The 23245-nt window shown below is 41.3% G+C and overlaps 2 protein-coding genes across 3 annotated transcripts in view; both read right to left on the bottom strand.

Moving 5' to 3' along the window:
* LOC102303463 (transmembrane protein 211) overlaps nt 1-4966 on the bottom strand; it is a 121859-nt gene extending 116893 nt beyond the window's left edge. For both annotated transcript variants that reach the window (XR_006054872.1, XM_005931973.3), the window contains exon 1: nt 4157-4966. Coding sequence is in view for 1 of the 2 variants with exons in the window: in XM_005931973.3 (XP_005932035.1) it covers nt 4157-4510 (354 nt within the window). In the remaining variant the exon portion in view is untranslated. The remainder of the gene's footprint in view (nt 1-4156) is intronic.
* An 803-nt stretch (nt 4967-5769) lies between these two features.
* Nucleotides 5770-22499, bottom strand: akap10 (A kinase (PRKA) anchor protein 10). Its single transcript, XM_005931976.3, has 15 exons — nt 22258-22499; nt 19487-19534; nt 18387-18566; nt 14712-15200; nt 13086-13184; nt 12463-12547; nt 12215-12338; nt 11745-11881; nt 9747-9891; nt 9224-9391; nt 8874-8983; nt 8390-8472; nt 7904-7956; nt 7663-7755; nt 5770-7574 (listed from the first exon to the last, which is right to left on the bottom strand). The coding sequence occupies exons 1-15, from the start codon at nt 22277-22279 to the stop codon at nt 7569-7571; spliced, it is 1842 nt and encodes a 613-aa protein (XP_005932038.1). The 5' UTR covers nt 22280-22499; the 3' UTR covers nt 5770-7568.
* Between the last annotated feature and the right edge of the window lie 746 nt (nt 22500-23245).

The following is a 23245-nucleotide window of genomic DNA, read 5'->3' as shown; positions in this document are numbered from 1 at the left end:
ATAGATAGATAGATAGATAGATAGATAGATAGATAGATAGATAGATAGATAGATAGATAGATAGATAGATAGATAGATAGATAGATAGATAGATAGATATGTACACACACACATATATATAATTGCAGACTCTGTTTGCAAAAAACATTTAAGAGTTAGGCTTTTTTGTCTCAAAGCAAATGTCAATAACTAAGCCGTTTAGCTCCATTCACTGCTATTAGCTGAAAACTGTCTCCTGAAAGCTCTCTTGGCGATTGCATCCAATTTCAGTTCAATGGTATAAATAGCAAGAGAAAAGGCTTCCTGTAGACTAGCAGTATCTCTAGCTGTAGCTTGACTTCGTACTGTGCCTGTAGATGGTGACCAAAAACAGATATCTGTGGGGAGATCACAGCTACAAAAAATTCAAACAAATATGGATACTGTGAAGTTTTGTCAATGCAGATTGTTCATTTGTTCATTATATTTGGTTTGGTTATTAAAGCAGAGGAAAGATGCCACCATCAGCAGTCCACACAGATCCCATCACCTCTCACACGTCCAAGTGGTGAGGGTTTTTGTCATATTACATATACATCAGTTTCCCCCTTTTTCACCATTTATGCCACATGAAATCAGTGCAACATAAGGTTGTGTTTATTTGCCACCCAATTTTACATCTCATAGGAGTTTCTCTCTCTCCCTCTCTCTGTGTGCCTGAATGAAGCCAGAGGCCCTGCCAGTCTGGCCTCCAGCTCTTTTTTTCCTGAGCGCCAGCAGCACTGGAGCTCAGCAGCGCCAAGCAAAGCGAAAAGCTTTTGACAACATGGAGTGACAACAGAAAAGCCCACAGAAACTACAGCACAAGTAGGCCAGCCTTTCAAGGAGCCTCCTCCTCCCCCACCTCTTCCCCTGTCCTGTCCTCATACTCTTCTGGTTCACTCTCACAGCATCCGCAGGGCTCAGAGTGACTTTTCAGAGCAAACCCAGAGCACTGTCTTCCACTCTGATGGATGTAACAGAGCTCAGTGTACGGTGATACTTGCCTGCTTCTATGTAAACAAAGAAAGAGGGGAGCTAGTAGCATGTGGGTGAGTGGCCTGCCCCACCTGTGTACAGTGTTGGCACCCTAAGCACATTCTGGATGTTTTGTTGTTGACAAGCTGAAAATGAAAGGCATCAGAGAAATGATGCACTCATCAGTGAGGAGTGCTGGAATAATAAAGTGGCTCTGATGAAAACTTAATGGCCCCTTCACCTTTATTAATGGCCATGGGAGCATATCATGCGCTCAGGTTCACCACTGGACTAACACATGTATTTCTGCACAGGGAACGAGCTCCATCAGCCCACACTCACTAACGCACTTGAGGAAGAGCTCATAACCGGGAGGACACTAATTAAAGCAGTGGCAACTGGCTAACTGGCTAAATTGCTGCTGATTTTAGCCAAATGAGCCTTAAATGCAGTTTACCACACTTTAATTCATCTAGGGACACATCTCAGTATAAATGTAATGAAACATACATACAGAGATCCCAATGAGTGATTCCAGTCTTTGCCGTTCACACCTATGCTTCCCCCCATGAAAAAAAACAAGACATTAGACTCTACTCTCCTTTGCAGATGAGCTAGAATCACACAGGCAGCACTTATTAATATCTCCCTTTCAAATGCTAATTCCCCTTCATAAATAAATCATAACTCCAGAGGTGGCTGGTATACTGTAGATTTCAGTAGGAAGGTGCAGGGCTAAGAGAGGAGGGGAGAGGGTACAAACAGGATTCCTACAGAAAGTAATGATATTATACCACAACCTGCATCCCAGATGCAAGACTATTACAGGCCAATTGTTTTTGCTATAGCGAGCACATATATTTTCTTTAACCTTCCTCATTGCCCCAGTACAGGCTGAGTATGTTCTTGTGTTGGTGCATGGTGAAGCATGTGCAAGACTTTCACATGCAGCACTTCATCAAGCTACAATTTATAGATATAAATGCTTCACATGTGCACCATTGACAGAGGTCTGCTAAAATCAAATCGTATTGTAAAAGACCAATGACCAGTGGGGAAACTCTCCAGGGGCATCTACAAAGAAAAGGAAGAGTCTCACTGACTGCAATGTGGCAGCTAGAGGGCAACATGGCATGTCAATAAAATGAATTGACTTGTAGACAAGACAGGGAAAGTAACCAATGGTAAGTAACAAGGTAGGGTACAGATTTTAAACCGATCTCATTTTTTAGTAAAGTTAATGAAGTGACTGGAGTGGAAGTAGGGAAAATCACTGACTGCCATATAAAGGCGGACTAAATATGTTAGAGGGGTACTTGACAACTGGATATCCACTAGTGACCAACAGTTGAAGTGATGTGCAACAACTAAATGGATTTATGGACAAGGGTTAACACTCAGCCCCCTCGATGATGTATCACTCAGTCAGTCAGTCACACTGTTGCAATCCAGCCAAAAACAGAATAATAATAACCAGTTATTTTGTTGGAACAATGCCAAAGGAAAGAGCTGTGTTGTAAAGTGAATGTGTGTGCAGTAAAGTGGATGCAAAGAGTATCTGTCATAAGGTAGAGTGGATGTGTCATGCAGTAAAGTAGATGTTTGTGTATTGTGGTGCGTGTGGTGATGTAGGTGTGCGATACAGTTGAGTTGGTGCGTCATGCAGTAAAGTGGATTTCTTGCAGTAAAATGGGGATATGTCTAGAGTGGGTGTGTCTTGCATTAAAATGGATGTGTGTGTTCAGGATATGTTGTACAGTAAAGTGGGTGTGTCATGCGGAAAAGTGGATGTTTGTGTATTTAATTGGTTGTGTATAGTAAAGTTTGCGCAGTAAAGTGGGAGCCATGCAGTAAAGTGGGTGTATGTGAAGTAAAGTAGATATGTGTGTGGAAAGGTACATTTGTCATATGGTAAAGTGGGTGTGTCATACAGTAAAGCAGACTTTTTGTATTAAATTGGCTATATGTGTAGTAAAATGGATATGTTATACAGTAAAGTGGCGAAGTGGATGTTTGTTTATTAAATTGGATTTGTATTTAGTAAAGTATGTGTGTCATATAGTAGAGTGGTTGTCTTATGCACACACACACAGTAAAGTGGATTTCTTCCAGTGAAATAGCTGTGTGTCTTGTAAAGTCAGTGTGCATAGTAAAGTTGACCTGTTGTGCAGTAAAGTGATTGCTCGTTTATTAAATTGGATGTGTGTTTAGTAAAGTGGACGTGTTATATAGTACAGTTGTCACTGCAGTAAAATAGCTGTAGTGAGCGTGTGTAGTAAAGTGGGTGTGACATGCAGTAAAGTGGATTTCTTTCGGTACACTGGCTATGTGTCTGGTAACAGAGTGTGTTGTCCAGTAAAGTGGATGTGTGTAATAAAATGGGTGTGTCCAGTAATGAAAAGAGTCACATTTGCACATTGCAAAGTATCACAAAGTAGGGTTGTTTAGTCTGCAGGGTTGTTATTGATGGTGTACAGAGTTGCACAGCTTTAGCATCATACATGTGGTCCACTTTCACAGTTGCTATACCAGGTTCAATTTTATGAAGTGAGACAAAATTGAAATTCCTGCTAGTGGGGAGCCCTGATGAGTGAGCAGCCTGCCAACCTGGTGCCACTTTCACAGCTTTGATGTGTGTCTGGCATGCTGTGCTGCAGATGCTGCTCTGTATGATGCATCGTCCTCCTCACTGAAAAGCACAGCATCATCCCAAATGTGGGCTTTTTTGTGAGGACTGAGTCAGGAGCATCTTAGTCTTATAGTATTGTTCAGTTTACAGTGGCACAAGTGCCTTTTGGAGTCACTACACCTTTGGTCATCTGACAAAATTGCTAAAATATGAAGTGACCTTTTTTGAAAGCAGGAAATGATATGTTACAACAAGGAATGTAAACCAGTATGTTCAAAACAAAAACTAGTTTCTGTAAGACCAATTTTTGATTCAAATCTTGTTGTCTAAAATCTGAAGCACTTTTCCTGAATCTTAGATAATCAAACTGATGTAATCCCCTTGCTTTGCTGCTTGGTAATAGGTCTGTATATTCGCATTTATTTTTGGCTGCTTCTTCCATTCAGTGCCATATCTTGCCCTACCCACTTGATGCCCCTCATGCTCTCATCCATCCACATGTGACGGTCATGGGTGTGTATAGGTAACTACCTGCCAGGAGCTGGAGGGGATCTCTGCAAATTTGCCTAGTCCCCCGAAGGTGTAGCACCGGTACATGTGATCCAGAGACTCCGAGCAGTGCCACAGCAAGCCGAAGCTCACGGAGTCCTTGTTGTTGTGCTGGTGGTGATGCTGGTTGCTCCTTAGCTGATCCTTAACAATCCAAGCAGGGGATATGAAGCTGAAACTGCAGACGGCGACCAGAACGGAGGACAGGAGCACCCAGAAGCAGCCCACACAGCTGAACATGGTAGCAGCTTGGGGCAGAAAGCCCGGAGACAGAGTCAGATCAATCCCAAACCCTGCTTCTTCTTCTTTCTTCTCCCGGCCCAGGAGCGAATGCATTTGGAGCTCACGCCTTCAAGAGCGGCACTTCAACTTCAGCCTCAGCCTCCTGACCAGCACTACATCAGCAAAAACTAAAACTAAAAAATAATTACAGTCACTGGGCATCCGCAACAGCAGCTGTGAGACTCCCCAAAACATCTGGTCTGGGGGAAAAAGAAAAGAAAAGAAAAAAACACACTAAGAGAATTGTGGTGAGTGATGGTTATACAATAAAGTCAAGTCATCCGCGCCCACACTTATGCTGGTACAAAGCTCAAATCTGACTCTGGAGATGTTTGGCACACCCAACACTGGATGCGCAGCTGTCATAGCAGTGCAGGTGGAGGACTTCACCAACTCAGAGACCAGACATTTGCTGCAGCCGCCGCTCTCCTCCGATACTCCCTGCGCCTCAACACGGGAAGCTCCGGACTTTGCTTTTCAGGACGAGTCCGCGTGAACGGCGTCGAGCTACCACAGGTTAATAGGAAGACTTCCGGTTAAGACTTTCAAAGTAAAGTCATGCTTAGAAAAGAGTTTGAGGCGGTCGTACAGATTTTATTCTGTAATGAATTAATAATTGTATTTATTGTAAAGCAATAAATTATTTTAAACAGTTCAAACTAAAAGGGCGCTACACGATATTTAAACATTTAATTATTCGCTATGGTGAATGACTTACACAGAGCCTGTTGAAAAACGGTACCCCGAAGGATGGTATCTTAAGGTATGCTATATTAGTTGGAAAATGTAATGTTTTTGGACATTAAGCAGGGATTACATGTGAAAATGTGTGGTTACATTATTTATTTATTCATTTATGTGTATTTTATAAATATCCAAACTTTATAGAAGGGTACAAAACATCGTACGTCAAACACCATATAATTATCTCATTAGTCTCATATATTTTTTAGAGTGCAACAGAGGGGACAAAATTACTATGCGTCATATACAAATGGACGCATTTTCCAGATTGAATCAATTTTCCATATTGAAATTTTGACAGAAAATAGCACGACCTAAATAGGTATAAAATGTACATGTCCTTGTGCTAATTTTAGGAACACGACGCCAAATGATGCCAAGTTTCAGACTGATAGCTTAATACTGATTTTATTTTGAAGGGAGAGCGCTTCATTTCCGATGCTTTTGTTTCCTTAACTTACCTAAAAGCCGTCTGTCTGCAGGTAGCTGAATAAAATGCGCCTTGTACTTTATTTTCTGTGCACCACACAAAATTATAATAAAACAGTGAATAATATTATGAAATATTTTCGGTCTCAGGCACATTTTATTTCCCGTCAAACTGACCCTGAGCATTCATATAGTCTGAAGGTGGTCATTGTAGTTACTACTTGACGCAAGGTAACAGGACTCTGTCCCTCAGTTACCATAACAACCCCCCTACCGGTCAGAGCTGAGGGGAGGGGGTTTTGTGTATTTGAGGTGGGCGTTGCCTCTGCACGTGCAAGTTTTCATTCCACAAGATCTTCTTAAACCGCCTGCAGACCGTGCCGTGGACTGGCCAGGAAGCATCTGTAAAGTTTATTTCCCCAGACAACATGAGAGCCTGTTTCACGCTGATTTTTATCTTCGACTTAACTCTATGTGATTAACCACCAATAAGATCCACTACTAAAATGAATTAAAGATATGAAATGCTGCACTAACAGGCTATTTTTTGAGCCCCTTCAGCTGTAGTTTATAGTTTTTAATTGTTGCATTTTCCTGGACATGTTATAATAAAAATCAGAATGCCTCCTAATAGAGGAAGAAAAAAATACATCACCTCGTTTCTAGTTTTACCCTAAACATAACAGCATATTCAACATTGCCCCCACCTGGTCAGAGGTGATAACTGTCTATGGGTGTTGGCACAAGGATTGGCTATCTTTTCCCACATTTTAACATTAATGTAGTCAAATTATGTCAGCGGAAGAAAAAAATAATTGACAGACAGACAAAGTTTCATAATATATGTATTTAAATCAAACACAATTTAAATATATTATAGATTAAGTACACATAGATGTCATTAGTGGTACATAGTACCAAGAGTCTGTTCTGGTTCTTATCCACATCTTGGTAAGGCTCAAAAAAACTTTTAAAAAATCATTTATTTCACCTTCCAGTTAAACAGTCCGCTCATCACTGAAGTCTGTTTCAGTGACATATTAAAAAAAAAAAAAAAAAAAAAACCAGCAAAAAAAAAAAAAAAAAAAAAAAATCAGCAATCACCATAAAAAATTAACATTAATATTTGGGGTAAACCAGAAATCTAAATAGATATTTATACACAGAACATTTAGGACAAGGAGTTTTGGAGTTTTCCAACACAACTGGGAGTATTTTCTTCTATGCGCTGTAAAGGTGCCAGGATATTTATACAGAAGGTCCACAAGTCCAAGAACTGAATCCACTCTTCTTCACTGTAACATTTCCAGATGTTGTACAGTACCAAACAAGTAAAGCTACATCAGCTAACACCAGTAAACAGCTGGCAATGCCTCTCTGGGCAGCCTCATGGAAGCGTATGCAAAAACTGTACAACGTTCCAAACCAACAACCCTTTAAGCGGCTGACCAAAAGACAGAAGTTCATGTAAAAACAAGGAATGGTTATAAAAAGCGTGGGGAGGTGTGTCATCAAGTAGTGAACAAAACGTTGCTATTGTTGCATCCTCCGCAGGTCCGAGATAAGACAAAAGTGAGAGTGTTGACTGACATGCTGCAGCTTCTCCTGGTATCATGCCAAAAGTTTCCTTCCTCCAGTCTGATGCACTTTGCTTTACTCTCAACACGTGTACCTTTATAGTGTTATGGAGCAGGAAGAGTGGAACAATGATGTACTTCAAGTTTTCTATTAGCCCAAGTGTGAACAATCACTCATCCAAGCTCTCAGCTACACGAACACACACACACACACATGCACACCTGGTGGTTGGAGAAGTGATAAAATGCCTTGTTCTTTCTCAGAGTAATGCAGTTCATTGCAGTGTGAACTCTGTGTACTGTTTATCACTGGCTTGGCCAGAATCTGTAGGGAGTGACAGTCCTTTGGCTCCTCAGTGGGGTCATAACTGCAGACAGACAGAAAAAGACACTTAAGAGAACCTGCAGTTATCCCACATGCACGCAGGAATGAGACTGCTGAGTGTGGTTGCGTACCTTGGTGGCCTTGCCGGGGCTGTCGTGGTTTGACTGGTGAACAACGTCGTTGACAATCATCTTGGCAATCTGCCACGCCATCTCCTCCTGGGCCTTTGGTCACAGTGCACACAATGCATTCTATTTATATTCTTTAATGGACTGGTATAATGTGACGTTTTATACACACCACTGAGAAAGCACTGCTATGGGCTTCGAGCTATTTAATCATTTATGATAACTCAGCATAGTGCAATCTCACCTCATCCGAGGTGCCTTGGACCCATTTCTTCATGGCTTGAGAAAATATGGAACCTAAGTGAGAGGAGTGAGAAGACAAGATGACTTCATTGCTAAGCAGAAATCATTAACATGGCTAAAAACTGAAGGCTAATCTTAGCATTTTAGAAGGATTATCAAAGTTAAGTCATTAAGTAATTAATCTCCAGTTCCTTCATTAACACATGAATAATATTTAATCAGTAAGAAGTCAGTTTGTCATACCCTGTTCTAGTCCTATAGACGGCACTCTAATAAGCTAAGATTTTTATCTCGCTGGACCCGGAAAGTAGTGAAGCTGTTTTTGTTTTGCTTTTTTATAATGTATAAGGGAAAAGTTGCTAAATATTTCAGAGCACTATGAGCTATAGTAAGAAGATGAGATTTATATTCATGACTTTCATGGCAAGGAGAAAGCAGATAAAAATATGACAGAGTGTAGGGTGAGAGAAGTGTGACCGTATCATACCTTTGGATTTCTTCACATCCGGCTCTGGCTCTGCCTCCCTGATAAACTGGCCCAGCTCATTCACTTTCCCAAATGTCATCCTTCTGAGAAGACAAACAGGACAAAACGGAGCCTCAGGCACATCCGCACACAAACACACACCATCCCAGCACTGGTGTGAGGGTATGCGTATCCCTTCAAACAACTGTAATTTCAGCAAGGGGATAAAAGCAAATCTCCCAGACTAAACTTCTGTCTTTCAATAAGATCATTCTCTTGATTTATTTCTGCACATGATTTTTCAAAGCACGCTCATAAAACCCTACGACGGAGTCAATAACAACAAAACACGTACAAGCACTAAATCCAAACAGCAATCAAAGGAACATAAAAGGAGAGAAAAGCGAAGGTAACAGCAAGGAAACACAAAACCATGAATCAAGCAACAGTTAATCTTTGAAAAGATTAACATTTTCTGTCACTGGATAGAGGCACAAACACTCACCCAGCGTACGGCCGCTGGTACAAGGCCTCAGGGTCCAGGCTGGCAACGTCCACCGTTATCGCCTCGTCAAAGTTTTTGAGGATTTTGATTGCTGCCTTTCTGGCACTTTGCTGCAGTGAACAGACCATGAACAGCATTTTTAGCAGCATTACAGATAGCACTTATATAAAATGTTATTTGGCATCGTTATATCTCCATCCCTACATTGTTTTGTTGTGTAAGACAACTAAATGACATGAATGGTCATGAACATTTGACATTAACAAAAATATCTTTATTATCCGCGTAATGAGGCGGGACAGGTCTAAATGTCAGCAGACATCCCTGCAGGGGCTGAAGGTGTGGGTCACCTGAGTGTGAGAGCTCTCGCTGACATTTGAACTTGAGCGGTCGTTGTCCATTGGTCCGCCCTGACCTGGAGTGCTGACATTCACAAACTCATCGGCCCGCACTGAATTGATGAGGTCACTCAGGTATTTGTAGTAAAGGTTGCTGGACAGGAAACCTGGCATGTAGACCTGAACGAATGCAAAGCAGGGTGAACTCTGGGAGAAATTAATGAGCTTTCTGATATATTTCTGGGCACAAGTTACAGAGATTCCCTTCTGACCTTTATGTTCTAACAACAGTTTTCAGCTTTCCTTTCATTAACCAAAACCAGAAGCATTTATCAGTGGTGTAATGGGACGATTTGTCAGTGACTTGCAACAAAAAAACCTTTATGGAGGATCCTATTCAATTCACAAACCTAATTAAATAAGGCCTTCACATGCTTCTCTTCTAGTGTTTCATTTTCATCATCCCTTTATCCTTAGGAGAAAACCTCTATTAAACACCGAGACCTTGTCGTGTTTTTCTATCAGATGATCTGACCTTCTCCATGGTTGTCCAAGCCTGTCTGAGTGGAGTGGTGAAACAGTCAGGCAGTGGCCCTCCCTCTCTGCAGATATTTGACTCTATCTCCATCCGCACAGAGTCACCGAAGCCCAGAGGGTTGGTAGCCTGGAGTGAGAAATACCTGAAGGGATAATAGAAGAATATGCAAAGAGCTTCAGAAAAGGGCGCCATTTTTTTTTAAGATATTAATCAAAACTGAACAATTCAGACAAAACCTCAAGACTTTTAAATCTTACTCTATAAAGCGCAGATGATTTAGCGTGATGCTGTAAACTAATTAGTGTGCAAAAAGGTGACATTTATGAAGAAAAATAATTACAATTCAAGCAAAATAGCTCCCAGCAAATATAACAAAGTTGAAGCTAAGAGGAGGAAAGTGCAAGATTCCACTACTGTCATCTCACTATAGATGAATTACTGGACTTTTACCTTCTCATCCTTAACTAAGAGAAACAAACTATCTGCAGTTTAACTTACTGTGAGCCTGGTGGAAAGCCTCCACTGAATATCAACCAACACATTAAAACATCTCAATTCTTCATGGCTGACAGACTAATCTTCATAAATGCCAAGTAGAGTGCAGTACATAAAGTCTAAGAAAGACAAAGATCTTCAATAATTAATTTTTTCGTATTTCAACAGATGATGTCAGCCTCTTCCTTATGCCCCACAATTCCAGTTAAACCAAAGTCTAGGTCTGTAATCTTAGGTCAATATGTTAGGTTGTCTGACAACTGCCTGTGTTAGTTTTATGAGAACCGTGTTGCAGGAACGAATCGTAATACCTGGAAATGTGTTAGGATTTTTGAATTTAGGACTATTTATATGTGGTTTGTTTTTGTGAAGATGCCTGAAATTAGGTCAAAGGTAAAGATGAGCTTCCGAGATTTTGTTCTGCTAAATAAAATACGCCACTGGTGAACTCTGAAACCACTACATGTCCAAGAGAATGTGTGTGCTAGCAAGTTGCTGAATTGGACAATACAGCCGATCCCATTGGCGAAATATCCAAATCAAATTGCTGTTTGTCATCACTGTGACCTTTTTTTGGCAACAAGTGGAAAAGATTAGTTGCTAGCCTATATAACATTCTCATTTACTGAACTTTTACATTGAGTCAGTTCCAAACTAACGTGACATCAACCGTGTCTGAAACATTGCGTGGAGACATTACTGCCGTTTGCATATCACAGTTTAACTACCATCAGCAAACTTTTCTGTCAACTTTCAATTTTAAAGCTCAGGGTCTCAGTACAAGCATACCCAAATCGGAAAATCTGAATACGTTTGGTCTTGAAATAAGTTAAATGTTTGTTTGACTACTAAAATTTGTTTTGTAATGGCATTTGCATGCTCCCACAACTTGCCCCACCTACTGTCAGCAGCAGCTCCACTAGATGTAAAGCTTCCTCTCACATGTGTAAATAGAAAATGGTCCAAAGACTTCACTTTAAAATAACAAAACAGAAATAATTTAATAAGCTTCAAATACTAGTTTTATCATTTTAGGCTTACAAGGCTAGCAGGCAGAGTGTACTCTAGACTAGTCAGTCAAAGACACAAGTACAGCTGAACCCTCCTTCAACCTGACCGTGTGCAGACACACTGCTGCTGATTCACTGTCACTGTCACCGATTTAATCACACCAGGAATGAAGGTCTTCAATGAAACACCGTTACTGAGCGCACACTACTCTTAAAACTCATATTTGATGATAACTTGATAGATTTAGGTGAAATCTGGACTGAAAATGAATGACGAAGGAAACAAAGAGGAGCAACCTTTTAACAAAAGAAAACACTGAAAGAGTCTTAGATCACTTTCCTCCTACAATTATATTCTCAAACTCAAAAGAAAGAATGACCTCAACATGACAGCAACTTCCAACAATAAAGTCAATCTCCACACTTTTAGAAAAAGTAACTGGTTAAATCAGACACAATAACATCTTACAACCACAGACAGAGGACCTACTTGTCATAGAGAATCATGGCATCATTTTGAGCCTCCTGGCCATCATATTGGCCCTTTTTAGCTGCTAGCTGGTTCTGGAAGTTGTCTGCCGCCAACCAGAACTGCAGTACATTCATTGCTTCTTCCTTTTCCATGAACTATGAGAAGGAAAACAAAGAAGAGAGAAAATTCTAGTGAACCTCACAGTGTATATGCTGACAGGACATCTTTTGTTAAATGTTTACTCTTTCTTTGTGGATGGAGTTTTGTATCATATCAGTGACACTGTAACAGGAGCATCTACAGGTTTCTTGTGTTTACTGTCTTCAGTTTAGTTTCCTGTCTGTATGGAAAGGTGTACAGAGCCAAGAGGAGGCACAGACTGTGTGTTATAGCTAGAAAACTGTCATTCTTCTAACTGAAACAGTGTGGAAATGTGTAATGATCAGGTACAAATAAATCATGTTTGAGGAACCAGTAGCACCACTCACCTCAGAGAAGTAGAAAAGAGCTGACTCACAGAACAAGATGTCAGCCAAGAACACAGAGCCACTAGTCAACACTTCAATCTGGTATTTACAGAAATGATGGCTCCGCAGGAATTCGCTAAAGTGCCTGGAAATCAGAAAGCAGGTGGGAGGTGAATAGTGCAGCAGTGTGGAAGACAGGATGGCGAAACGACACGGGGCACGGGGCGGGCTTTAATCTTAACGTCAAAAATGAATGGACAGAAACTCACTGTTGCTCCAAGATAGCGAAGGCTACCGACTGTGCAATGACAAAGCAGTTTGGGTCCACCATGCCATCTTCTCCACAAATCTTAGCTACACAAAACAGAAGAGAGCGGATATTTTCACACACCAGGATCACATTTAAAATAGATGACTTACTGCAGAATAGAATAACCCTTTATTGTCATTGTACATGTACAACAAAATTGTGGATGCTCCACACCAACTGTGCAGGAGTAAATGGTAGACAGCATGAATAAATAGCAAATAGGAGAAATATGTACCATAAAGAGAGACCGATACAAATCAAGAGAAAGGCACACACTGGAGAACAAGTTGCAAAGTGCTTGGAAGTAGTGCAAAGAAAAGACTTGGTCTGAGTCGAGTCTGTATGCGAGTGGCCTGAGTGATGGGGGTTACTCAGACCATGGCTCAGATTAGTGAAGTGGATGGGCAGGGGTGGGGTGTGGGGGCATAGTGGACAGAACATACAGTCCGAATGGCCCAGAGGAAGAAGCTGTTTGTGAGGACACTTGCGCGCACATGCACACACAAACACACACGCACTTTTTGAACAGATGGACCATAATGTGCTGTATTAAAAATAGAGAGACAACATCTGTGGTCTTACCAACTATGTCATTTCTGATCTGTTCTGTGATGGGGATGGGCCTCACAGCATCTGGAGAGATGTACTTGGTGAAGATAGTAACAGCATCTTTTTCTATACCTGCAAAACACACAAATTATCTCTCAACTGATGCTCAAGTAAAGCTCTTCCTCCAGGTGGTCAGTCTGAATTACCAATTAATGCATCAATCTAATGCCCACATGTCTTTGCCTGTGCACACAGTGAAATTGTTTCAGGCTGCTGGTCTCGTTCCGTCATGGTAAAAACCAAGTGTACAATTCCACCCACTGCTTTTATGAAATTTTCACAAGCTGGGTCATGAAAATAAACAGCTGAGGGCACTAATCATGCTCACACAATGTCATTAAACCAGTGCGGACGAAGAGGACGAGATGACACGCTTAAGAATGCCACTCAAACCTTTAATGTGGTGACCAATGTGACCTCACACAGACCTGCTGTTTCATCCCGAGCTCTTCAGAAAAATGCCTAATGGCACCATTTACAAACTTAAGCCAGACTGAAAATGTGAAAACACAATACCAAGCTAACATGTTTTCTTCTTTGTGAAATTGTGTTAATTTCAAAACTTATTAGTTTTAAATAAAGTAACCTAATTATTTATGCTAATTCTAAACTAAAATACAAATTTAAAATCACAGATGAGTTTTCAATTGAAAAGTATCTATGATGGCCCACCTGCAATAACTTCAAGACCCACTAGGGGGTCCCAGCCAACACCTTGGAAATCAGTGCTCTAATGTAAAGCCATTTTCATCCACTGCAGCCCTGTACCATCTTTGACATTAATCAAAGAACTGCATGCAAGCACACACAAGGACAGTAACCAGTCTTAAAGCTGTCAGCTCCTTCTACAAAGTCTGTGTGCTGTCTGAGACGGTGCGTGTGAGATCAGAGCAGATAACGGTTTGTTGACATCATGGAAAGTGAGTGGATGTCCTGTGTGCAGCACCCTAGCCTAAACCAAAGTGAGTATTCACAGAACTGAGAATGTCTCTGAAGTTTCTGAATTTTTTCCTGCCATAAGCTACATGTGAGAAAGGACAAGTTTGCACAATGCGCCAACCCCATTCTCCTGACACAGTCCGGTGTCCACTTCCATTACAGGTCACTGTAGCATTTTCAGTTTACTGATGTACCAATTTTGCCACAGCATCAAAGGATACAATTCAGTTTTATTTATATAGTGTCAAATCCCAACAGCAGTTGCTTTAAGGCCCTTTACATTGCAAAGTAAAGATTCTACAATAATACAAAGAAAATCCCAACAATTAAATGACCTCCTCTGAGCAAGGACTTGGTGACAGTGGGAAGGAAAAATCTCCCTTTAACAGGAAGAAACCTCCGGCAGGACCAGGCTCAGGGAGGGGCAGCATCAGGAAATGTACTGGACAGATCTGACAAATCCACATTAAGGTCTTCAATCTCTAACAAATAGGAAAGCTGCCATTTACGAAGATTTCTCAGTATACTGAAAAGTGATTGGTTGGCCATCAAAATAATAAATCATTTCCCCTGTCAAAATATAGAATCCACAAAGAAAGTTAAAAACCTGTAAACAAGACAACAAATGTAAAGATAAAAAGGTGTTTAAAGGCGACTCACTTTTCATGAGTGTGTCAGAGAGGTCGCGCAGGGTGCTGCTTGACTGCACCTTTAGGGGGGTCCCCGACCTGGAGGGTGGCTGCCTGCTGGGTGTTGCTGTTCGAGGCGTACTGGGTCTCGCGCCTGCTTCTGTGCTGGAGTCCCGCTGCTGAGTCTGAACTGTAGAGCCTTCGCTGTTACTGTGTCGTGCAAGGACATTGGGCGTTTTCTGGGTGAGTTCTGAGAGCTCTGAGCCGTCTGGAGACACAGGGACCGGCTCGGCCAAGGAGCTGTGTTTGACAGAGTTTAGACTATGCGCTCTAACACGTGACCAGCTGGTGGAGCGGAACCTCTCAGCCTCCAGCCAGAACCGAACCAGGTGGTCTGCACCTCGTAGTTCCATGAAATGCATGAAGTGCGGTATCGCGACATTGTCCTGAAGGGCCTGCTCAACCGTCTTGGACATGCGAGAGCGCGTCTCCTGGGGCTGATAGTTCACACTGGAGTGACCTGGAACATCAGAGCATAATTCATTGATTCAACTGTAAAATTTTAGCAACAACACATTTATTAACAGGCAACTTAGGTGCATTCATTAATGATAAAACTTACGTCATCTTTATACTACAAATTAAATCTTAATCACTGATATTTACTTTATGCTATTTACACAGCATACACTTTAATGCCTGCTTTTAAAGACTCACAACAGCAGAAATTCCATCCATTGTTAAACACTTCCGTTTAAATGACAATGAGATTTACACTGTCTTTGAACACACATTACTCACTCAAGTGCTCAAGTTTAATAACAGACTGTGGGCTACATTCTTATTTACAGCATCAACCTTCAAAGGTAACGTGCACACTATATTGATGGGCGCTGCAACATGAAATGAAAGACAAAAAGAGGATTTTCTGTGTTCAGCTCTCTCTGAACATTTGGTCCTGGCTGAAGGGCGCCGTGATGGGAATTCTAACTCCTGGATATTTGTTTTGAAGGTTTGTGAATTTCCAGCTCATTCTCTGTCTGGAGTTGGTCCTAGACTATGCAACAGATGATTTAACACAGACAAAATTTTCACAACCGTGCGTCACAGGCACACATCTGTGTGTCCTGTCCATACTTTCAGTCATGCGTGGATTAAGTGGTCAGCAACTACAGGGGCATCCACAGCAACCTTGACTGTACCCACCATGCTCCAAACTCCAATCTGAGACTACAGGTATTCTGGAAACATTACTCAGAGATTTTGGTCCATATCAACATGATAGAATCACACAGATGCTGCCAACTACACATCCTTGATGTGAATTTTCCATTCCACCACATCTCAAAGGTCACCATGAAACAAAAATCTCCCACACAATTACACTACCACCAGCTGGCCCCATTGATGAAAGGATAGATCCACGCTTTAATGCTGTTTACACCATACTGTGACCCTACCAACTGAATGCATCAGCAGAAACCGAGACTAATCAGGCCAGGCTATGTTTTTCCAATCTTCCTTTGTCCAACTTTGGTGAGCCTCTGTGAATCGTAGCCTCAGTTTCCTGTTCTTAGCTGATAAAAGTAGCACCCAGCGTGATCTTCAGCTACTCTAGCTTATCTGCTCAGAGACACTCTTCTGCATACCTCAGTTGTAACAAGTGGTTATTTGAGTTACTGTCATCTCAAAGCAGTCAGGCCATTCTCCACTGTCCTCTGACATAAACAAGGCATTTTACCCAGAGAACTGCTGCTCTCTGGATATCAACTCTTTTTTTGACCCTTGAGATGGTTGTTTGGAAAAATCCCAGCAGATCAGCAGTTTCTCAAAATCTTCACATCAGCCTGCCAAAAATCACAAGCCACGTTCAAAGTCTTCAATTCAACTTTCTTTCCCATTGTGGTGCTCAGTTTGAACTTCAGCCAGTTGTCTATATGCCTAAATGCAACCCATCTGACCAGCTCATTAGTTATTTGCATTAATGTGCAACTGAAGTGACTGTCGATGTAATCTGGCTAAATAATGCTTCAAAGGGAGACTGTTTAAGCAAACTGAGTGCTCCATTATCCATCCTGACTAGACACCCGACTGTCTTGCGTGATTTTGTATCACATCACATCAGCTGTAGTTAGTCTGAAGCGTGGGCTGAAGTTTGGCAGTGTTAAGTTTGCTCTTTGAAAACAAGATGGTGCTTCAAGATGTGTCACGCAGTGTGTGGTGCTTTTCGTCAACCTCTTTAGATTCTTAAAGATCACACAGTCACGGCCACCTTAACACCGAAAGCTGTTAGAAATCACAGCAACTAGTCCGGCATCTACGGCGGGATAATCAAAGGCTCCTGTTTCATTTGCAACCTTTTCACAGTAATTCAATGTCTGTTAGAATGACTTTGAATTTCAGTCATAGTGGTACCTGTTTTATATTTTAAACACTAGCAAAGAAAACAAAACAAAAAAAAACCTCATGGCCCCTGCCTTCAGAAGCCACAAACCCTCAATCCAACCGTGAAACTACGCCTCTCTGCCTCCTAGACGCACCTCATTAATGCTTCCTTCCTTTTCTTCTCCAATCTGTTGAAACCACAGACCAGAAATCACCACTGCCCAGCAAGTCTCTTTGAGAATTTGTCGTCTAAGCTGCAGCACAGGTTCCTCCACCTCCGTCCGGCACGCCCCACCTGCTCGTACAGTTCCTGTCACTACAGTGAATGCTCACCGCTCCATCTCATGACATCCGGGGAGCGTACACAGAATCTAATTATAGAGTATTTTTCGTCCTCACGTCACTGCCTGAGAAGATAAGGCCAACCTTACCCTGACAGGAATGTTTGGGTGCTCGCGTTGCCTGATACATGTAGCCCAGTGAGTGGCTCACAGGATTAATGAGGGAATACTGCCACTTGCATAAGACAATAGGATGTTTCTGCTCTTGTAGTGACGCAAGGGGCGTACTATCGCTGTAACACCAGAAACAGGAGCTTACGACAGCTGTAATTACCTTTGAATTTTGACAGCCTATTAAAAAACTGTATTTATTTTCTATGCAGTGTTTTTCTTGATTGTCAGAGCTTTTCTGTATTGGTTTCAGTACATCCAATGTGAACCCTTTGTGAACCAGTTAATTAATCTATCAAATAACAACACATTAATTATCTTTAATAATGTATAATTACTTTTCAAAGACAAAGGCTTCATATCTCCAGTTTCAGCACCTAAATGAGAGATCGTGTCTGCTTTTATTTGTAATATATGACTAAGAAAAGTTTCTTTATGTATGAAACTCGATATAACCAGGAAACTTCACTTTGAACTCTGGGATAACGAAACAATTTCTGAGCAAGTTAACAAAGTCAGTCTTAATGCTTGTTTCCTTTTGCATTCATTTCTGAGGAAAACTCAGGTTTAACCAAATTGTATTCAAATAAGTACAGAACAGCAGAGAGGTCCTTCAAAGTGTGCAGCATGTTATAACTCAAACTGTCGCAAAGGTCACAGACTAAAATGAGTCCTTATATATACACATATTAATAACTGTAACCAAAGAGGGACAACAAACCTGCATCTGGATCAAACTCAAAGAAACCCAAAATAAATTCTGTCTCTGTGATTCTGAATCTACAACGTTTTATAGCTAAATATTATTCTGGGTGTTTTTCTGCAATCATTGAAAACGACGCAAAAGCTCATGAGTGCAGCTTCTGTACCGAGATCTCCAAAGTGCGCCGCTTCCATGTGGCTCGGCTGCTTCTTGAGGATGGCGGTGCGACCGCGGGCAAAGGAGTCCATGTTGGCCGAGATGGCGCTGATGGCCACGTGGCTCGGCCCAGCAGCTTCCTGGATGGCATGGTGGTTCCTCAGTCCTGGAGATTGAGGGCTGGTTGGAGCTGTGAGCACAAGATGAAAGAGAGAAAACTGAATTTAGTTAAAAGAAGAAAAAGAATATAATAGCATTGATGTTCTGAGTGGCCTGAATGTGTGACAACAGTGTGATTTGTAAGAAAGGGTCCTTTTAGTGAGAGTTTCTGGAAAAGCTCATAGTGTACACAAAGACTCAGGCTGTGGCAGATGCTTGAGAAGACAGACTGCTCAGTGTTTGTTTCACTGTGCGCTGTGAGCTTGGTTAGCAGCTAGAGGCTACAGCTTCTGTCCGCGAGACAGTTTAACCAGCACTGATTAAAGATACTTAGAGAAAACCAAAGGAAAGAGTTATGAATCTTTCAGCTGTGATCATTTAAGACCTTTTTAACACCACATAAGAACAGTTTTTCCACAGCCATACCTCAAGAATAAGGGAAAGCCAGAGGAAGGAAAAAGGCTTACAATTACATAATAAATGCAACCATTTATTTGCATTCACATCACATGTTTGTCTCTACTTGCCATCTAGAGGTTATAATAATTTCTAGAAATGTAATTACAAAATTTAAGTGGCTTGAAGTGGATGAAGCCAAAGTAAATGATTTGCTTTTCACATTTAATCAAGCTCAAGCTTCCCGACTGCTGCTGTTGCTTTGGATCTGTGAATTCATTTCAAACTTTTAAATACAGTCTAAGCCCTTCTTTGAGGAAACGTAATCCTGTTATACATTTCAAGACCATCCTGTAATGTTGCTGGCGGAGCAATCAGAGATGCACTTTTTTCCAAGTCAGCTCAAAGTGGGTGAGGGTACACAAGCGCATCAAAAAACACAAAAAACATTTAAAAACAAACAAAACAACAACACCACTGGATATTTGTGCTTATATTGTCATTTCAACAACTACCAAACCTTCCATAACCTCACAAGAGTAAAGAGGAACTCACCTCTATTGACTTTAGCGTCTGTCCCTTTCTCAGGTTCTTTGCTTTTGGCTGTGGGGAGAAAGATGAGAGCAGTGGTTGGAAATGGAGAAGCAAGCAGTGTTTTGAATCATAATACGGGGAGGGTGAAGAATCAATACATGAGATTTCACTAAGGGGTTGATGTCGTGTGGTGGGGATGCGTTTCCCACAACAACGATTCTGTAACACTTGTTGAACTCTAATACAGACTTCTAAGAAAGGCTGCTTAATGATATCTGCAGAACTGAAAACTACTGAAAAGGCAAAAAAACCCAACATTGTTAGTCGTTATCATGGCAATGTCGTTTCACACTGTGTGGAGTTAGTCTGTGTTAATAGTTAATTAGCCCTTACATATGCTTTCCTCCACCTGGCCACACTGCTGCTGACAGATGTGGGTTAAACCTCGAAACTGGGTTCTAAAATGTGAAAACAATGTCCATCCTGCTTTATATACCACAGTCATTCGCAAACTTTTCCCAGCATCCTCCACTTCCAAAGATAAAGAGTTTGTAGGACAGACCCCACAGTTCTAAATCAATTATTAATTTATTTTTTAAAAAGCTCCAAAGAGCATCATCAGCAATCTTTTTGCTAACTTTCCCCACATGAATTAAGCTCATTCAACTTCAGATTATTCCATGGTCATCCACGGCCTCTATGACCGCAGTTTGAGAATCACTGTTTTACAGCGTGCAGATAGTCAGGGCTTTTATACTAGAGTCCTACAATTTGTGACCTTGGTCTATCAGTTCTGGTTTTCCTTCACATGACTGTATGCTAGTTTACACCTGAAGGTCACCAAGATTTACTGATTGTCCCGGAAAAATACACAGTGCATATAATACAGCAGATATGTGAAGCCATTCCAAAGCCCTGCAGCTGTCAAATTAACCAAAAAGAATGATGTGTGCACCCTGCAGGGGAATGAGTGCATGCTGGCAGACATAGTGGCAACCATTCATCAGAGTGACCCTACACTCATATCTCCGGATGAAGCAGTTTGGTTGGGCCAAGCGACCGTTTCAAGCAGTGACATGACAAAATGGACCGGGAGGCCTGAACAAATGGAGCTGAAGATGCTCTTTATGTGAGACATTTGGGATGGAGCCATATCTGAGTGTGTGTGTATCAACCAAGAGTCAATGTTGGCTGAGACCGACAGGCTGTCTGCCACAGAGAAGCGACATGGTTTTTAAAAAGCCTGGACCCCAGTCATTTTTACACAACTGGACTAAAACACAATGATGCAAATAACTACGGTGAAGTAATGCTTTTACGTAATGTTAATGTAAATGTTATTACAGGACAATGACAGGTTGGTGAAATGGATGCTACTATTAAGAAAAACTAGTTACATAAAATAATAAACCTTTAATAACTACAAAGAAAACGTACAATAATGTATGAACAGAGTGCCTGGGACTTAGTGGAAAATTGCATTCAAATTTAATAGTAAAACTTTCACTTCCTCTTTTTTTGGCATTGAAATTCTTCCTCCTAACAGGGAACAAATTCACTTCCTGTCAATCCTGAGCAGCATTCTGGGTATGGATAAGTGAAGTCTATATTTCCTCATTTTGGTGATCTGCTGTGTCAGCTGTTTTAGTCACTGTCACTGCCACCAGGAAAAACCACTAATCTTTAGGGGATACCAAACTGCAGGCTAGTTTCAGCAGTGAAGTTATTATGGTGGCTTCCCAAGGAAATAAGACGGGAGCTCTATTGACTCCATTATTAATGGCCTCTCTAACCTTTATATATTTTTTCTTATTGTGTGATTTCTATCAAAAGCGTCAGACAAACCTGTTGTCACCTGTTGTAGGATGGTGCAGCAGAAAAATAAAGTCCTTTCTTACTTTTCCAAATGTATTTGCTACACCTACTCTATCCCCCTTAATGTTATAATTTTCAGTTTGGTTGTCAGGGTTTCAGAGAAGGGCTCATTTGTAGGTGGTGGCGAATCTGACATTTTGCCCACCCACTTTAAAAAAAAAGATGCAGATCAGACACAAAAGACGCCTGTCAGTGTGACTCCAGCCTTCACAATGACCACAAAAGAGGTTGAACTGTGGGGCTTTGAACTGAAATTCATTGTCACGTTGTGTTCAAAAAAATATAGAAAACCGCAGGCCCAGCCCATCTAGGTTCTACTCAATAGTGACTGAAAATTAGCATTAGCCAACTCCAGGTTCTCTACAGCCAAATGTGTTACAGGAAACGTGTGTCCTTTTGATAATTAACAGCTCTGACTGAGACACAACCTGTCACCGGTAATATTTCTGACATATCTTGCTTGTTAAGTATGTATGAAAATACCTCAACAGAGGTATAGTCAATAGCAGCTATGTTCAATAGCTGCTATTGAACATTTCGACACAAGCGTTGCTTTGGAGCAGATAACAGTGTTCCTTTGATGCTCTGGAAGCCCTGAATTATGTCTGCATACAGGAAGGCGTTGATGTAGACTTGTGGCAGGTTTCTGTGGTGGATTTAATGCCACCCCGGCTAACATGAAGTTAGATAAATCAGGAAGGGGAGTGGGGGGGGGCAGTGAGGCCAGCGCTAAGCTAATCATGTAAAAGCAGTAAGGAGCAGCGGCAAAGGAGGAAAAACGTATTCCCTCAAACGCCTCAGTTTACACGGCTAATTTATGCACCGACAACCTCATCAGTCACATATTATCGGGCACCCCTCTCCGCGGCGCTAGCTACCGTCGACGTTGCAGCCTTCAGCGGGAGCTTTTTCCTCACCTTTCCTCTTGAAAAACGACATGACGGGATTCACACTCTGGACGTTTCCTCAGCTCACTGACACCATCCCGTGGATTCGCGGTTGTCTTCATTCAAATGCAACTGTCGCGTACACTCCTGAGCTGGAAACGGGTTATTGTCGCAGCCACGGCTACCGCTGTCAATTAAAATATTTCTGCAAATCCGAAACCCAGTTCGGCAGCCATATTGTCAATAAACGTCTCACTTCCGGGCTGGTGCGGCAGCAGCATTGTGGGAAATGGTGTACCGCCTGCGTTGGTCAGCAGAGGGCGCTCTTTGAACGTGAAGAATATTAAAGCTATAAAAGTCACCTTTGATAAGTGATTTGGTTTTTACATTTTGATAGAAGTATTCAAAAATTTTAAATAAAATAAAAATAAAAACAAATTAATTTAATTAATTTAATTATTATATTGGAAACATGGTATGCCCACAGTGAAACAGATAATATTAAAAGCCTGTATGCCTGTTGGCTATACACGTAGCTGTACAAGAACCTTTAAACAGCCTTTAGGGAAAATTTCTTAAACGTTCCTTCCAAAAGGTTTCCCCAAATACTAGGGGGAAACATTTAGAAAGCCTCAAAGTTCTACTATCACCCAATCAGACAGTAGCAATGTAATTCATTCAGACACAAAGACATGGTTGCTGAAGTTCCAACAGAACATGAGAATAGGGAAGAAAGGTGATTTAACTGTCTTGTTACAATCGAGGTATGCAGAAGAGCATCTTCGAACACACGTTGAACCTTGAAGCAGATGGACTAAGCAGTAGACAACCACACCACGTATCACATTTGTCTGTTAAAAAAAGCAAAGAAGGCCTACAGTTTGCACCGGCTAATGAAAACTGGGCGATAGAAGATTAGAAAAACGTGGCCTGGTGATGACTGTTTAGTGATACAACTTTCGAATGGTAGGGTCAAAATTTCATGTAGACAACATAAAAACATGCATCTATCCTTATT

Source organism: Haplochromis burtoni, unplaced genomic scaffold (genome assembly GCF_018398535.1).
Source record: "Haplochromis burtoni strain Fernald_Lab_line unplaced genomic scaffold, NCSU_Asbu1 Contig_152, whole genome shotgun sequence".
NCBI classification, from domain to species: Eukaryota; Metazoa; Chordata; class Actinopteri; order Cichliformes; family Cichlidae; genus Haplochromis; species Haplochromis burtoni.
The sequence above is the reverse complement of the archived record's forward strand: the minus strand, read 5'-3'. Positions and strand labels throughout refer to the sequence as shown.

What these genes read in the sequence shown, in the direction of transcription:
- akap10 (XM_005931976.3), bottom strand. Translation starts at nt 22,279, where the DNA reads ATGTCGTTTTTCAAGAGGAAAG. An exon ending in GGCGCACTTTGGAGATCTCG is followed by an intron (nt 15,201 to 18,386) that starts GTACAGAAGCTG and finishes CTGATGTTCCAG; the next exon opens with GTCACTCCAGTGTGAACTAT. An exon ending in GGATGTGAAGAAATCCAAAG is followed by an intron (nt 7,957 to 8,389) that starts GTATGATACGGT and finishes CCTCTCACTTAG; the next exon opens with GTTCCATATTTTCTCAAGCC.